General features: G+C 39.2%; 1 protein-coding gene across 4 annotated transcripts in view; it reads right to left on the bottom strand.

The window, feature by feature from the left end:
- The window catches only part of LOC140728026 (galectin-8-like), a 53,094-nt gene that overhangs the window by 19,600 nt on the left and 16,311 nt on the right, over positions 1-17,183 (bottom strand). For all 4 annotated transcript variants that reach the window (XM_073046133.1, XM_073046130.1, XM_073046131.1 and 1 more), the window contains exons 2-3: positions 12,974-13,062; positions 143-350 (exon numbers count right to left, since the gene is read on the bottom strand). In XM_073046133.1, the coding sequence (XP_072902234.1) occupies positions 143-350; positions 12,974-13,062 (297 nt within the window). The remainder of the gene's footprint in view (positions 1-142; positions 351-12,973; positions 13,063-17,183) is intronic.

Below are 17,183 nucleotides of genomic sequence, written 5' to 3' on the forward strand. Positions count from 1 at the left end.
ATGCCTTTGATGGAATAGTTACAGTTCAAGGAAATCCAAAAACAAAGACTAATTATTATTTCAAATTACTGTCTGCTGCTCTCATTTAGATTTTTCACATAAAACATGTGACAAATTATTTATAAGATTGGTTAAATGATACCTGGAAAGAGTTGTTCCACACCATAAACACCAGCTTAAATAGTGAACCTCTGGAAGCAATCTTTTCATACTTCTCACCCTGAAATCCCCAGCCATCAGGTCCGCGAGAATTAAAGATAATTTTTTCAAGTTCCTCTTTAAAACGGGGATTGAAATGGAATAAAATGTCAGCATCAGGATGGTCGCCCCTCTGAAAATTAACATCGAACCTAAAGGAAAGATATTTTTAATAAGGGGTGGTGATGTTATTGTTACAAAGTATTGTAATAATACTGCAGTTACACCTTAAATACCTTAAATGATATGAACAAGGACATCTGAATAGTTTGTAGAAAACATACCACAGCTTCATTATTAGAAGTTCTATTACATGATACAAAGCTTTCACAGTTCACTCTTTCACTCATTATCTCATTATTGATTCTTAGTCAGGAACAGAAAAAATTTACTATAAGAGGCATAAACCTAAACAGCAAGACTGCTCAGGACAAACCTTTCCTATCATAAACTCCATCACAATGTGAGTTAAACAAGCCCTATCCTTTTTCTAAAAGTGATTAGAAACAAACTCAATTACATTACCTAAAATTTAACTCAATCTCTTGCAGTCCTTCCAGTCCAATCAAATGAAAAAACACTGAATTAATGTCAGGTCTAATTTATGCAGATTTCTCAGAACTGCCAGAAAACAACCAAAAACTGGCATTTCATCTTGTGAGTACAATTAGCAACTCACTAGCCTGGAAACATCAACAAGTTCAGGACTTGCACTCTCTTGTGAATGTTGAGCTTCTTGACAGATCTATGGGGAGAAGCCACAATTGCACATTGAAATTGCTGGCATTCTCAAGAAAATCTGGACCACAGATAGTGAAACAGTCAATATTCACTTTCATAGAGTCATCAACAATTACAACACAGAAACAGGCCCCTCAGCCTATCTAGTCCATGGGAACTATTTAAACTTCCTAGTCCCACCGATCTGCACCTGGACCATAGTTCTCCATACCCCTCCCATCCATGTACTGCATCTATCTAAACCTCTTAAATGTTGAAATTGAAATTGTATCCAGCACTTACAAGGGCAGCTTGTTCACACTCTCACCACCCTCTGAGTGAAGTTTCTCCTCATGTTTCACTTAAACATTTCACCTTTCACTATGACCTCTAGTTGTAGTCTCACCCAAACACCGTGAAAAAAGCCTGCTTACATTTATCCTATCCATACCCCTCAATTTTGTATATCTCTTACAAACCTCCCTTCAATCTTTCACATTCCAGGGAATAAAGTTCTAACCTATTCAAACTGTCCTTATAACGAAGGTCCTCCAGTTCCAGCAACATCCTTATTCTCTAGGTAGGTGAGTAAAACTGCAAACAATACTCCAAATTAAGCCTCACCGTCTTATACAACTTCAATATAAAATACCACCTCCTGTACTTAATTCTTTGATCTACTGAGGCCAATATGTGAAAAGCCTTATTGACTTATCTACTGGTGACACCACTTTCAAGAAATTATGAACCTGTATACCTCAGTGCACTACCGTTCACCATGTAAGACCTAACTGTCCCTCCTAAAATGCAACACCTCACACTTGTCTGCATCAAATTCCATCTGCTATTTTTCCAGCCCATTTTTCCACTGCAAGCTTTGATAGTCTTCCTCACTGTCCATACAGCTCCAATCGTGGTGTCATCCGCAAATTTGCTGAACCACATTATCATCCAGGTCATTGATACAGATAATAAACAACAACAGACAGCACCAATCCCTGCAGCACTCCATTAATCACAGTCTTCCAGTCGGAGAGACAACCACCTAATACCACACTCTAGTTTCTCTCACAAAGCCAATATCTAATCCAATTTACTACCTTATCTTGAATGCCAGGGAACTGAACCTTCTTGACCAATGTTCCATGCAGGACCTTGTCAAATACCTTGCTGAAGGCAACATCCACTGCCTTGGCTTCATCAACTTTCCCAGTAACTGCCTTGAAAAACTCTGTAAGATTGGTAAACATGATACACACACACAAAGCCATGCTAACTATCCCTAATCAATTCCAGTCTATCTAAATACTCATATAATCTGGTCCCTTAGAACAACCAATAATTTTCCCACTACTAATATCAGGCTCACCGGCCTATAATTCCCTGCCTATAATTCACTGGCCTATAATTTCAATATACCACAAAAATACAACAGCATCAGGATTATGCAATTCAAAATGAAAATCCAGAAACTATTACTGCTCCATGCTCCCCAAAGGATGTCCTTATTATAATCCCCCTTGTCATAATCTTCAGAAATCAATGAGCCTGTGAAAATTTGAAGTATATATGAGCTGTCTGCTGCAATAGTCCGTGAAATATCATACATTTTGGATAAAAACCAAGCTTATAGTTTTTTTTTTTTTTACACAGAATTGTAAGTGCATGAAGTGCCAATGGTGGTGGTAGAGGCAGATACATTAGGGACATTTAAGAGACTCTTGGATACGCTCATGGATGATAGAAAAACAGACTATTATGGGAGGGAAGGGTTAGATTGATCTTGGTGTAGGTTAAAGAGTTGGCACAATATCATTGGCCAAAGAGTCTGTACTATGCTGTACTGTTCCATGATCTATGTTCTTAACAATGCCTCTGGCTTTAAAGTATTATTTAATATATAGAGATTCTCCTGGTGTAATGCTGTGGTTAAGATTTCTACTGCTAATTCTGCGAGGTATTTCATTTAGTAGCTTTCTGAAAAAGAAGTGTGTCCTGCTGGTAGAATATCATGGTTTCAGCTAAAGATAAGTGACAATGATGTTCAACTTAGGAATGTTGTGTCAGCCAATCAGGATGGTGAATTTGAGAGAAGGTTCTAGAGAGAGCTGGGCAGAGAGAGGTTTGTGACAGACACTAGTGGAGTTCATGGTCTTTTGATGGGAGACGTGGAGAAGAGATTAGGAGAGACGGCCATAGGATTTGACCCTCTAGGGAAACTCTGCTGGTGATTGCTAATGAGAATTCAGCGCCATAACAGTTATACCCAGCTTTTGGAAGATATGAGCTCCAATGGTCCTGTGCACATTTAGACTGGTTTAACTGTAATGAGCCCTTTTATTTTTTTCTGCATTTTCTTTCTCTTACTAACTGTTTGATAGGACTGAAATTAGCAAGTATACTTTCTTTATAATTTTATGCAGTGCACGATCTGCTATTTCTTGTCGACTGATAATTGTGTATAGGCAGAACTAACACAGCATTTGCTCAAACCAAGGTTTCTTTTATCAGAATATCACTATGTTCCTGTTTGGTTGAACCCCAAATCATAATGACCTTAGACATATATTGTTTATGAAAGGTGACCTTCTCACTGCTTAATCATGTGGCTGTTAGCAGCGCCAGCTAGCAAGCCAAGTTTGCATGCAAGCCCAGTGAAGGGGTTTTGTGGGGCTGGTCCGGAATTCGCTGAATGCTGTGTAAGTACCGTTAAGAATTGATTAAGCGGTTTGTGTGTTTAAGTCTCTGTTTGAACTATTGTTGGGAAAGCGATTAAGGTACATTATTATGGATGCCGCAGTGATTAAGGTTTGGTGCAATTCAAAGAGAATACCCACAAATAATGGTTGTGTTTGAGCAGGGGTGGATATCTAAAGCCCTGAAGAACTGCTAAATTATAGAGTACTGAGTTCTGTAAGAGTATTAGGGAAAGTTACGCTGGTTGAACAGTGGTTTGGTCAAATCAGCAGGTAAGGATATCACGTTAGTCCAGACTAACAGTGTCGTGACTGAAGTTGCGCTGCATGATAGGGTAGGGACACTTGGAGAGGTGGGGCCATGAGCAGTCCATATTTTTAGAGAAAGGGGCATGTAGCTGAGGGTGAAGACTTTAAAGACAAGTTGTTCTCATTTCTGTGAAATGAGAGGAAGGAGTTGTCCAATGTGAAAGGTCTAAAAGGTCCAGCAGATGATGAAAATTCTGTGCTGGTTTTGGCAATTACATCGCTGGTACATAAATGCCAAAGTGTACTGGCAGAGAGCCAAAGTTACCGTAGGCTGAGAATGTTCTCTGGAGTCAAGCTCACCCCCAATGAGAAGGAAGAATATGGGACTTGGGCAAAGCAGACATCTCAGTTACTGGATGAGTGGCAATGCTCAGATAATGTGAAAAGACAGTGACTGGAGGAGAGTCTAAAAGGTCCAGTGGCTGAGGTGGTGAGGTCTCAAAGGGCGAAAACCTGTTGGTCATGACAGTAAGCTACGTGAAAGCAAAAGAAAACATTTTTGGCACAACAGACAGCCCAGCGGTAAAATAGCCCAACAGTTACTTAAAGAAAAGGAAGTCAGGAAATTTCAGAGAGTCCCTGTAAGGGAACGGCCTGGCATCTCGGAGAGAACATGTTCTAATCAGTGTATCAAGGAAACACTAAAGTGCAAATCGTATTCCTAAAGGTTTAGTACAACCAAGCTCAAGAGAATCCATACAAATTGAGGGCATTTATGCTAGAGCCATACTTGAAACAGGTTCTCAGGTTACTCAACTCTACAAATCCTGTTACAAATTTGACACATTTACCATTGACATCCCTAGAAATTTGGAGCCTTAGTACTGATTACCCATAAGATGAAGCTGCCTCTTTTGGAAGTCGATATTAGAGTAGCTGAGGCCCTTGATACATAAATATTGGTCTGTCTGGACCCAGTTGAAAAAGGTGAAGCTTCCATTATTGTGGCAACATATACTCCCATTATGAGAAGGCTTGTGGAAGCCTGAATGGAGAGAATTTTTTGGAAAAACTTGTCTGTTCACCTGGTGTTCAGGGTTGTTTTTGAGAAGGTGCAAGATCCTCCTAAGCAGGATGATGAGCATAAAGGAAGAACTCTGTGGTACACCCAGCCCATGCCCTTCATGTTATGTTCTGAGGAAATAGCTAGAGTGATGGGAAACCCTAAATTCCCTGGAAGCTTGATTAGGCTGGCTGCCTAATTTCCTTGATTTGGAAACCAAGGCTGGACGCATTAAAGTGGAAAGAGCTCACCGTATGCTGGCTCCAAAACCGGGCCCAGGCAATGCTCTCAATCTGTCCTTGTGCGGTTCCATAATTTCAGTGATAAGCAAAGAGCGATGGAGGCTTCGAGACGCCACGGGACTGATGCTCAGGCTTTAACATATGAGGGATCCAAGCTTATGTTTTTTCAAGATTTTTCGGCAGCCATTATTCGGAAGCACAAGGAATATGACCAGGTAAAGAAGTGGCTGAGAGAATCTGGAATCCAGTACTTTATGCTATCCTCAGCGGCACCGAAAATTACCTACAACGGGACCACCAAGATATCTGATTCTCCTGACAAAGCTAAAACTTTTGTGGACATGTTGGGCTAAAGAATATATATAGTATATTGTGTAGCCCTGGTTATGGACGATAATATGCTCCATGGTTGCTTTATTTTACCTTTTCATTACTCGACGACAATATCTTACAGGATGGGTAACGTGTTTGTTTTGATTAATACAGTTTCATTATTCATTTAAATTAGCAGTGCTGCTCCCGCCTGAAGGAGTTTAAACATGATGGTAACAAATCAGTGGATTGATAAATTATGCCGTTTTCATTTTTGACTATGTTAAATGCCATATTGGCAGTGGGGCAGAATACGGGGTGCTAGAAGGTTCAGACATCCCCTTTAGGTGTGGGGTAAGTCCTCTTGATCAGCGCTGTTGGCACTTTGTGTTTTTGTATGTTTTTTTTAAATTTACTTATTGCTGCTCAGCTGATCTTAAGTCGGGTTTCTTCTCCTCTGGAGTCAAATGATTGTTATGAAGGGTTATGACCAGTAATATATTAAAATTGTACACTTGGAACATCAAGGCGAGGCATTCACCAATCAAGAGAAAGAAAATCCTACTAAACCTGAAAAAGGGTGGATTTAGCCTTATTGCAGGAGACACATTTAAATGATAAACAACATCTAAAACTGCAACAGAGTGGATTTGATCAAGTCTATTTTTCATCTTTTAATACCAGGAGTAGGGGGTGGCCATTTTAATAAGGAAGAACTTACCTTTTAAGTTATTAGACTGCATTAAGGATAAGTATGGGAGATTTGTGATTGTTAAAGCTTCAAATATATGGAGAGGAATATGGTATTCTCAATGTTTACTGCCCTCCAGTTCATCCTCTCAAATTCCTAATAGATGCTTTTTCCAAACTTACAAGCTTTTCAATACAAAACATTATTGTAGGTGGGGATTTTAATTGTCTCATGGACCCATTGATGGACAGAGTGCCTAGTGGTCCCCCACTGCTCTCCTCACAGTCCAAACAAATCATGGGCTTATGTGGAGAACTAGGATTTGTGGATGTCTGGAGGTTGTTACATCCCTCAAAGACTTCACATTTTTTCTAATCCACACAAGTGTTACATCAGGATAGACTTTTTTTCTGACCCACAAAACACTCCTAGATTTAGTTGTATCCTGCACAATTGGAAATATCGCTATTTCTGACATGCAGCAGTATATTCAAATATTAAGCCCTAAGATAATTTAGCACAGTCTAGACATTGGAGGCTGAATCCTTTTATACTAAAAGGTAATAAATTTATAGACTACTTCCGAATTCAAAACTTTCCTATCTATTAATTCCAAATCAGCTAGTAGTCCATCGATGCTAGGAAACTGCTAAGGCCTATGCAAGGGGATTAATTATCTCCTTCTCTGCTAGTAAGAAGCAACAAGCTGCGGAACAGCAGTGCCTAGTGGAAGCAAGGCTTGCGGCAGCTGAAAATGATTCTGCAGCCAAGTTACAGAATAAACTCTTTACTTACACAAGCAACCAAAAGAAAATTGACATTTGCTAAACAATGATTGAACATGGTGAAAAACTAGGTAGGTATTTTGGCTTATTTAGCTAGAAAGAAAAATGCCTCTCAGATTATTGCTTCAATTAGGAATGGGACAGGAGCCCTCACTAGTAATTCTAAAATGATTAATGTTGTGTTTAAGAATTTTTATTCTCACCTCTATCTATGTCCTTGGTAGGTCATATTAATGTTGTTAAAATGTATGTTCTCCCCAAATTTTTATACTTATTTCAATCTATCCCAATTTTTAATCCTAAATCTTTTTTTGATTCCTTAGACTCTATTATTTTGTCATATCTGTGGCAGAATAAGCGCTCTAGAATTAATAAAATACACCTCCAAAAATCTAAAAAAGAGGGTGGCATGGCTTTACCTAACTTTCGCTTATATTACTGGGCAGCTAATATACGCTGTGCTGCCTTCTGGTCTTTCTTCCACGGTCAACCCGAGTGCCCTAACTGGGTGGCAATGGAGTTGAGCGCCACTAAAGAATTATCTATATCTGCACTTCTTGGCTCTGCACTCCCCAGCAGTCTGCCCAGATCAATAGCTAATCCTCTGGTTAGACACACTTTGCGTATATGGGCTCAGTTCAGGAAATGCTATGGTTTCCAGGGGTTTTCCGTTTCTAGCCCTGTTGCACATAATCACCTTTTTTTACCTACTACGTACGATTCAGCATTCCATGTTTGGTACAGGAAAGGCATTAGACATTTTGAAGATCTCGTCATTGATCATCGCTTCGCTTCTTTTCAGCAGCTCTCCGTTAAGTTCAACCTGCCTAACGCTCACTTTTTCAGATATCTCCAAATCCGACACTTTACTGCTCCTTTAATTCCTAACTTTCCTGAAATGCCTGCGAAAAATGCTATGGACCTATTTCTTTCCATTAATCCACTAGGTAAAGGTTTAATTTCAATTATCCGAGATAAACTAGCAGCCTTACGACGGGCCCCTGTGGATAAAATTAAAATGGCCTGGGAGCAGGATTTAAATATCTCCTTATCCGAGGAGAGCTGGGACTTGGTTCTCAAATCAGTTAACTCAACCTCCCTTTGTGCTCGCCATTGCCTCTTACAGTTTAAGATTGTTCATAGAGCCCATATGTTTAAATCTAAACTGTCTCGATTCTACCCTGGCATTAGTCCGCTCTGTGATAAATGCAAGAGGGGTGTGGCCTCTCTCATCCATATGTATTGGTTCTGTCCTAGCTTGGAGAAATTCTGGAATGATGTCTTCACTACGTTATCGGGTATTCTGAATCAGCACCTAGAACCTAACCCCTTAATTGCTCTGTTCGGTTTTTGGGGCGAGACAGATTTATGTCTAGGTCCGACCAAATGCCGAATACTATCCTTTGTCTCTCTCCTGGCGAGACGCTTGATCCTCCTTAGATGGAGAGATGTTGCCCCGCCCACTCATGCGAAATGGCTTAACGACATTATGGCCTGCTTGGACCTCGAAAAAATTCATTATTCAGTTCTTAATTCGGATCTAAAGTTCCATAAGGTCTGGGGACCTTTTATCGAGTACTTTCATAACCTTCCTCTTGACTAGGGTTTTTTTTTTTTCTTTTTTTTTTCTCTTTTTTTCTGGTAGTAGGCATTATTATCCTCTGTTGCTAAGTGTATTCACAGTCTGGGAGTTTGACTGTCCGGACTTATACTCTTTATACTGTGTGGTGGTTGGTCTGGAGTTGTTGTTGTTTTTTTCTTGTGTTGTGGGGCTTGGGGAGGACACTAAGCTCACTTGTCTTTAATTTAGGTGCTTTTTTGTTAAATTCTCTTCCTTTGTAGCATATTGTTATTGTATGCTTAATCTTGCACTGTATTAATGCTCCTCATTGGGATTTGGGGTTTTTAATTTTGTAAAATGTTTTGAAAAACTAATAAAAAAAAATTTTTAAAAAGAATTTTTATTCTAAATTGTATCAATCTGAGCAATGTAATGATGGAAAATCTAGCATGGAGTCCTTTTTCAGGAATTTAGATCTGCTAGGCATTTCTTCTGAACAAGAGTCCCTCTTCAATGCTCCATTATCTATACATGAGATACAGGAAGCTGTGAGACAGATCCAAAGTGGGAAGGCCCCTGGTCCTGATGGACTCACTAGTAAATTCTATAGCATATATGTCAAACTCAATGCCCACGGGCCAAATCCAGCCCGCGGTGGAATTATCTTTGGCCCGCGAGATAATATCTAATTACTATTAAAGCTGGCCCCAGTAATCGAAGCGCCTATGGCGATTGATATGGCTAATGCTGAGTTTATTCAGGTACCAGGGTTTCAGGGTTTTTAGTGTTTATTTGGCAGTCTTGCTCGGCAGTCTTCTTCATAAGAAACGGAATTTGTAAAGTGAAACACTTTGTAGTTACAGCAGAGACTGAGACACATGAGAGCAGGCTGAAAAAACGGAGGCAACGAAAGCTGCGTTCGCACGCGTCCGACTGATCCGGCCCGCATGAAGCTGCATTTTGCTCAATCCGGCCCGTGACCTAAAATGAGTTTGACACCCCTGTTCTATAGAGTTCACAGGATTATTATCAGAGCCTATGCTAAACATGTTCAATCATGCATTTAATTGTGGTCTCCTCCCACCATCATTGAGAGAAGCTAATATCTCCCTAATTCTTAAGAAAGGGAAGAGCCCTGAAGATTGTGCCTCCTACCAGCCTATTTCATTGTTAAATGTTGTCTTTAAAATCTTATCTAAAACCTTAGCATTGCAATTAGAAACTGTATTACCTTTTATCATAAAAGAGGATCAAACGGGTTTTGTAAAAGGCCGTAAATCATCTAACAGTATCAGAAGATTACTTAATGTGATTCAGGCATGTCAGCAACAGGCAGTGGATGGATGACTTGGTGGTTTCCTTAGATGCAGAAATGGCCTTTGATCATGTTGAATGGCCATATCTTTTTTTCACTTTAGAACGATTTGGCTTGGGCAATAATTTTATTAAGTGGGTGAAGGTTCTTTATAATGCAATTCTCACTAATGGTATTAGGTTGGATAATTTTAGTATTCTGAGGGGTAGCCGATAGGGCTGCCCTTTATTACACTACTTTTCACACAAGTGATCGAGCCACTGGCTGAGGCTATTTGGCCAGACCCCAAAATATCTGCTCCAGACATAGGACTAAAGTCACATAAAATTACATCGTATGCGGATGATGTTTTAATTTTCTTAACAAACCCTGCTATATCAGTGCACCACCCTATACAAGGCATCAATTCATTTAGCGCCTTTTCAGGTTATAAAATCAACTTTACTAAATCAGAGTAGGTACCTGACACTCAGGGTGTTTTCCCCTTTAAATGGTCGCAGACAGGTTTTGTTTACTTCGGCATATTTATCACACCTATGTTTGATCAATTGTTCATAGCTAACTTTACACAGTTATTTGACAAAATCAAACAGGATCTTGAGCGATGGAGCACTCTTCCCATTTCTTGGCTTGTCCGAATATCCTTGCTTAAAATGAACATTCTTCGTTGTCTGCTCTACCCAATACGAATGATTCCAGTCATTTTTACCCAACAAATACTTAAAAAAATAAATGGCTGGTTTGTTTCTTTCATCTGCAACAAAATCAGACCCTATATTAAAATGTCTAAGTTACAGCTTCCCAGTAGTCTAGGGGGTCTGGATTTTCCAGACATCAAAAAATATCAATTAAGTTCCTTTTTATCTTATGTGGTTGACTGTGTTTGCAGGGACTCCTCAATCTGGCTAGACATTGAAGCTTCACAAGCAAAATGCCCTCTCATCAATTTGCTTTTCTTCAATAAGATGAAACTAGTTAAGGAATATTGTCGCAATCCAATGACAATTAATACAATCAGGGCTTGAGGGCGAGCAACAAATTGAGGGCAACACAGCAAAAATATCACCCTTCACTCCCAATAACCGACAGTCCAGATTTTCAGCCTGGCATAATGGATTCTGGATTTAAACTTTGGATTTCTAAGGGTATTTTCCATCTAGATTTATTTGATGAAGGAACAATGATGTCTTTTTGTCAAATAGTACAGAAATTTAACATACCCAACAAGGATCTTTTTTGTTTCTTTCAGGTAAGAGATTATATACAGAAAAAAACATCATTGTTAACTGATTTCTATAGTTCTGACATAGAAAAGAGGGTGTTTTGTTCTAAGGGTGAAGTCTCCATTAGTACTTTTCACAGCATCCTGAGGGAATGTTCTTGTGGAGAAGCTGAGCAGCTGGGAAGGGTTGGGAGGAAGAGCTGGGGGCAGAAATTACAGCTGAAACATGGGAAAACATCTATGATAATGCAAAGAAAATTTCAGTTTGTAAAGCATTGCAACTCAAAATTCTGCATAGAGCCCATCTGACTCCAGATCATCTCTCAAAATTTAAGACGGGAGTTTCTCTAATGTGTTCTAAATGTAAAGTAAATAATGGAAATTTCACCCATTGTTTTGGACTTGTCCCAAACTTCAGGCATACCAGAGTGATATTTTGGGTGAAATGGAAAAGATTATGAAGATGGAGCTTGAACTGGTAACCCAGTGTCTTTTCTCTTAGGCTTACCCAGCAGTCGTATTATTAATGCACATCAGAAAAAACGTCTTAACATCCTGACTTTTTGTGAGAGGAAGAACATTTTACTTTATTGGATATCCAATAAGACCCCTGGAATTTTTGGTTGGCATAAATTAATCAGGAAATACATTCCTTTGGACTTTTTGACATTTATGGTACACTCAAAAACAAATAGTTTTCATAAAACATAGCAACCTTTTCTACAGTATGTAGATGTAAACCTGTCTGCTATACTAATAAAGGCTTTGGTATAGGATGTTGTGGTAATGTCTGCACTTTGATGGAAGTGTTCTGATAGCTGATATCTGTGAGGGGAAGAAATGTAAATGTATCTGGAAATTTAAAGTTTTGTTATGCTGAGCAAAAAAAATTTAAATAGCAAAAGTGAAAATAATGATTTCAGACCTCTTATTTAGTTGTGGTTCATGCATGATTTGATTTGGGGCATTGTTAGTTAATACCTAATAGGTGAAAATGATTGTAAGAATGAATTCTTAGGTCTTGTATCTGTTTTGGTAGCAGATGATGGCTGTCATTCCGAGATAAACCAGGGAAGATAAGAAAGTAATTGGCAGATGAACAGAAAGAAATGTATGGAAAACAAGGGAAGGTATGGAGGAATGGGGGAAGGAAGCCACATTGGCAGCTGCATGAATAAAGTTAATTTTAGAGAGCGTTGAAGTATAAATGTTTGAACTTTGGAGTTTATGGGTCGACAAATCTTGGTGATAATTTGTGCAATTTTTCACTGTAGCTAAAAAATACATTATTAATATATTGTTGTTTCAGATTATTCTTCCTCTTCTATCCCAAATCACTGGATTTTCTAGACAGGGTCCTATTCAGGCCTTTTCCCTCTGAATCATATCCAGTACCTCCTTTATGCATGAGCACAAAAAAAAGCCTATGATTTTTTTCCCAGCCAAATGTTGAGGGACCACTACAAGTCCCTACCATCTGGAATGATGTGTTAAAATAAGGTCCCAACTGCCCTCTTGGGTGGACATAAAAGTGCTTTCAAAAGTTGTCTGCTGTGGTTCCTATACTATAACAGTTACAACTGTTCCAAAGTACTTCATTGGCAGTCAAGTGTTTTAGTCACTGCAATTTTTTGTTCCTATGTATTGTAGGTTCTAAGACTTCTAAAATCCATCAATAAACAGCTGTAAATATCTAAATTCTAATCTATGCAACTAACAACTTGAGCAATGACTTAACAACTTAAGTCATTGCTCAAGTTATTAGTTGCATTGATTAAGTGTTCCCAATTTACCGAATATATTTCAGATACAAAATAACTTTATTAACGAAATCAAGAAGGTGCATGGAAATATCTTGAACCTGCATGATTTTAACAACTCATTAGAAAAAAGTACAAACAAAACAATGGTCACATTACCTCAGAGGGTCATCAGTCAACTTTCCTTTAATAACAACTATTGATTCTTCACTTAATTCTTCATCAAATTTTGCAGTACAAGGAACAATCTAAAACATAAAATGGCCACATGTAAACTGAATCACAAGGAAAAATAACAACTATACCACTATCTAATCTATAACAAGTTTTTGGTAGTCCCTGGGTTGCACTATATCTAGTGCTAGTAATATACAGTGCCTTCAGAAAGTATTCACAACCCTTGGAAGATTTCAAGTTTTATTGTTTTACAGCATTGAATTACAGTGGATTTAATTTGGCTTTAATGGCACTAATAATAGAAAAAGACTCTTTCCTGTCAAAGTGAAAACAGTCTCTACCAAATGTTCCAAATTAATTACAAATATAAAATACAAATTAATTGATTGCATAAGTATTCACCCCCCCCCCCCCAATATGACACACAAAATCATCACTGGTGCAGCCAATTGTTTTAGAAGTCATATAACTAGTTAAACCAAGATCGTTTTGGAGATGTTGCAGTGAAGGTGTTTCAAATGATTGTAGTAAAAATACACCTGTATCTGGAAGGTCCAACTGCTGTTGAGTCAGTATCCTGGCAAAAACTACACCATGATAATGGAATTGATGACTTTGTGACAAAGTTTGTGGATGATACAAAGACAGGTGGAGGGGTAGGTAGTGCTGAGGAAGCAATGAAATTGCAGTAGGACTTAGACAAATTTGAAAATGGCAGATGGAATACAGTGTAGGGAAATGTATGATAATGTATTTTGGTAAAAAGAAACAGCAGTGCAGACTATTACCTAAATTAGAAGAAGATTCAAACATCAGAGGTGCAGAGGGACTTAGGAGTCCATGTGCAAGGTTAATTTACAGGTTAAGTCTAAAGTAAAGAAGTCAAATGCAATGTTGGCATTTATTTCAAGGGAAACAGAATATAAAAGCAAGGAGATAATGTTGAGGCTTTATAAGACACTAGTCAAGCCAACAGTTTTGGACTCCATATCTCAGAAAGGATGTGTTGTCATTTGAGAGTGTCTAGAGAAGGTTCACGAGGATGATTCCAGGAATGAAGAGGTTAACATATGAGAAGTGATCAGTAACTCTGAGTCTGTACTTACTGGATTTAAGAAGAATGCGTGGGGATCTTGATTGAAAGGACTAGATAGGGTGGATGTGGAAAGCATGTTTCTTATGGTGGGGGGTATCCAGAACTAGCTGGCACAGCATCAAATTTGAGGGGCGATCTTTAGAACAGAGATAAGGAAGAATTTTTTTTAGCCAGAGTAATGAATCTGTGGAATGCTCTGCCACAGACTGTGGTGTAGGCCAAGCCCATGGGTATATTTAAGGCGGAAGTTGATCATTTCCTGATCCGTCAGAGCATCAAAGGATATGGCGAGAAGGCAGGTGTAAGGGGTTGAGTGGGATCCAGGATCAGCCATGATGGAATAATGAAGCAGACCCAATGGGCTGAATGGCCTAATTCTGCTCCTATGTGTTATGGTCTTTTGAAGTCAAAACACCACACATCATCAAAAACACACCATCCCTACCGTGAAGCATGGTGGTAGCTGCATCACACTGTGGAGATGCTTCACTGTAGCAGGCCCTGGAAAGCTTGTGAAGGTAGAGGCTAAAATGAATGCAGCAAAATAACAGGAAATCCTGGAGGACGCTGATACGGTCTACAAGAGAATTTCGACTTGGAAGAAGATTTGTTTTCCAGCAAGACAAGAACCCAAAGCTACACAGGAATAGCTTAAAAACAACAGAGTTTATGTCCTGGAGTGGCCAAGTCAGAGTCCAGACCTCAATCCAATTGAGAATTTGTGGTTGGACTTGAAAAGGGCTGTTCACTCACGAACCCTATGCTTGAGCAGTTTTGTAAAGAATGGGGAAAAACTGCAGTGTCCAGATGTGCAAAACTGATAGAGACCTATCCACACAGAATCAAAGCTATAATTACTGCCATAGGTGCATCTACTAAATACTGACTTGAAGGGGGTGAGTAATTATGAAATCAATTATTTTGTGATTAATAATTCTAATGTTTAGATCATTTTGTAGAAATTTGTTTACACTTTGACATGAAAGAGTCTTTTCTGTTGAACAGTGTCAAAAAAAGCCAAATTAAATCCCAAACAAGAGAAAATCTGAAGATGCTGGAAATTCAAGTAACACACACAAAACACAAAATGCTGGAGGAACTCCAGGTAGCAACTATGGAAAAGAGTACAATTGACGTTTCGGGCCCAGACCGTTCAGCAGGACTGGAAAGAAAACAAAGATGAATAGAGTTAAAAGGTGGGGGGAGGGGAGGGAGAAACACAAAGCAATAGGTGAAACCGGGAGGGGGAGGGGTGAAGTAAAGTGCTGGGAAGTTGATTCTGAAAGAGATACAGGGATGGAGAAGGGGGAATCTAATAGGAGAGGATAGAAGTCCATGGAAGAAAGAAAAGGGGGGAGGAGCAACAGAGGAAGGCGATGGGCAGGCAAGGAGATGAGAGAAGGAAAAGGGAATGGGGACTACAAGAAGTTCAAGAAATCAATGCTCATGGCATCAGGTTAGAGGATACCCAGACAGAATAAGGTGTTGTTCCTCCAAAATGAATGTAGCCTCATGTGTAGAGGCTGCCATGGATAGACATATCAGAATGGAAATGGTAAATGGAATTAAAATGGGTAGCCAGAGAGATCCTGTTTTTTCTGGAGGCACACAAACGCTGGGGGAACTCAGCAGGCCAGGCAGCATCTATGGAACACACAAAATGCTGGAGGAACTCAAAAGCCAGAAAAAGCGGGATCTCCCAGTGGTCATCCCTTTTAATTCCACTTCCCCTTCCCATATGTCTATCCACGGCCTCCCCTACTGTCGCCATGAGGAACAACACCTTATATTCCAACCTGATGGCGTGAACATCGATTTCTTGAACTTGCGGAAATGCCCCCCCCCCCCACCCCTTCACCATTCCTCATTCCCACTTCCCTCTCTCACCTTCTCCTTGCCTACCCATCGCCTCCCTCTGGTGCTCCTCTCCCCTTTTCTTTCTTTCATGGACTTCGATCCTCACCTATTAGATTCTCCTTCTCCAGCTCTATTATCTCTTTCATCAATCAACTTTCCAGCTCTTTACTTCACCTCCACCCTCCTGGTTTCACCTATCACCTTGTTTCTCACTCCCCTTGCCCACCTTTTAACTCTACTCCTCATCTTTATTTTTCCAATTCTGCTGAAGGGTCTCAGCCGGAAACAATGATTTACTCTTTACTACAGATGCTGCCTGGCCTGCTGCATTCCTCCAGCATTTTGTGCGTGTTACCAAATTAAATCCACTGTGATTCAAATAAAATCATAAGACATGAAAGCTTTTTTTTGGGGGGGGGGGTTCAGAAATACTTTTTACATTCCCAATATATATCCTTCCCAGGTTATGGAAGATTCTGATCCCGAGGACTGTTTGTAACAATGAACAGTTTGTAGCAATGAACCATTTTCCCCAAACAGCAGAAGATGTCTGCAGAGGTGTATTTTTTTCTCTTAGATTTATATAGTCTGGAGAAGCATTTTAGATCTCAATTTGCCATTCTTAGCAAAAATTAGATAACATTAACAAATTCAGCTTGACAAACATGAGAAAATCTGCAGATACTGAAAGTCTGAACAACGCACACAAAATGCTGGAGGAACTCAACATGCCAAGTAGTATCTATGGAACAGAGTAAACAGTCAATGTTTCGGGCTGAGACCCTTCATCAGGACCTTGAGGCCATTTCAGGTTCAGGTAAAATGACTATTTCACTTTTAAAAGCTTTTATTGTAGATGAAGTTTTAAATGCTAATGACAGTTTTAAATGTCAGCTAAAATGTATTCTTCTCAGTTTTGATGTGGTTAAATTCCAGCTAGTGTCAGAACATTAGCAACAGATAGCAAATAAATTCTGCGGTCTCTCAAATACTTGTTCGTATGTGTGGTTACATATGTTGGACACTTGTAAGCTAGGGAGGACATGGTATTAAACAATACTGAAAAAAATCCACATATTCTACAGTTTCTTTAAAAATAAATAGGCAATATAAAGTATGAAGTGGAAACAGTGGAACAGATTCATAAAACAAGCATAGATTATGGGTAGATTAGTTTCTGATTTGTATAATTGTATGATTTTTATTCACATAATGATAAATACTAAAATATACTATTTC

This window comes from Hemitrygon akajei, chromosome 5 (assembly GCF_048418815.1).
Source record: "Hemitrygon akajei chromosome 5, sHemAka1.3, whole genome shotgun sequence".
Taxonomy (NCBI): domain Eukaryota; kingdom Metazoa; phylum Chordata; class Chondrichthyes; order Myliobatiformes; family Dasyatidae; genus Hemitrygon; species Hemitrygon akajei.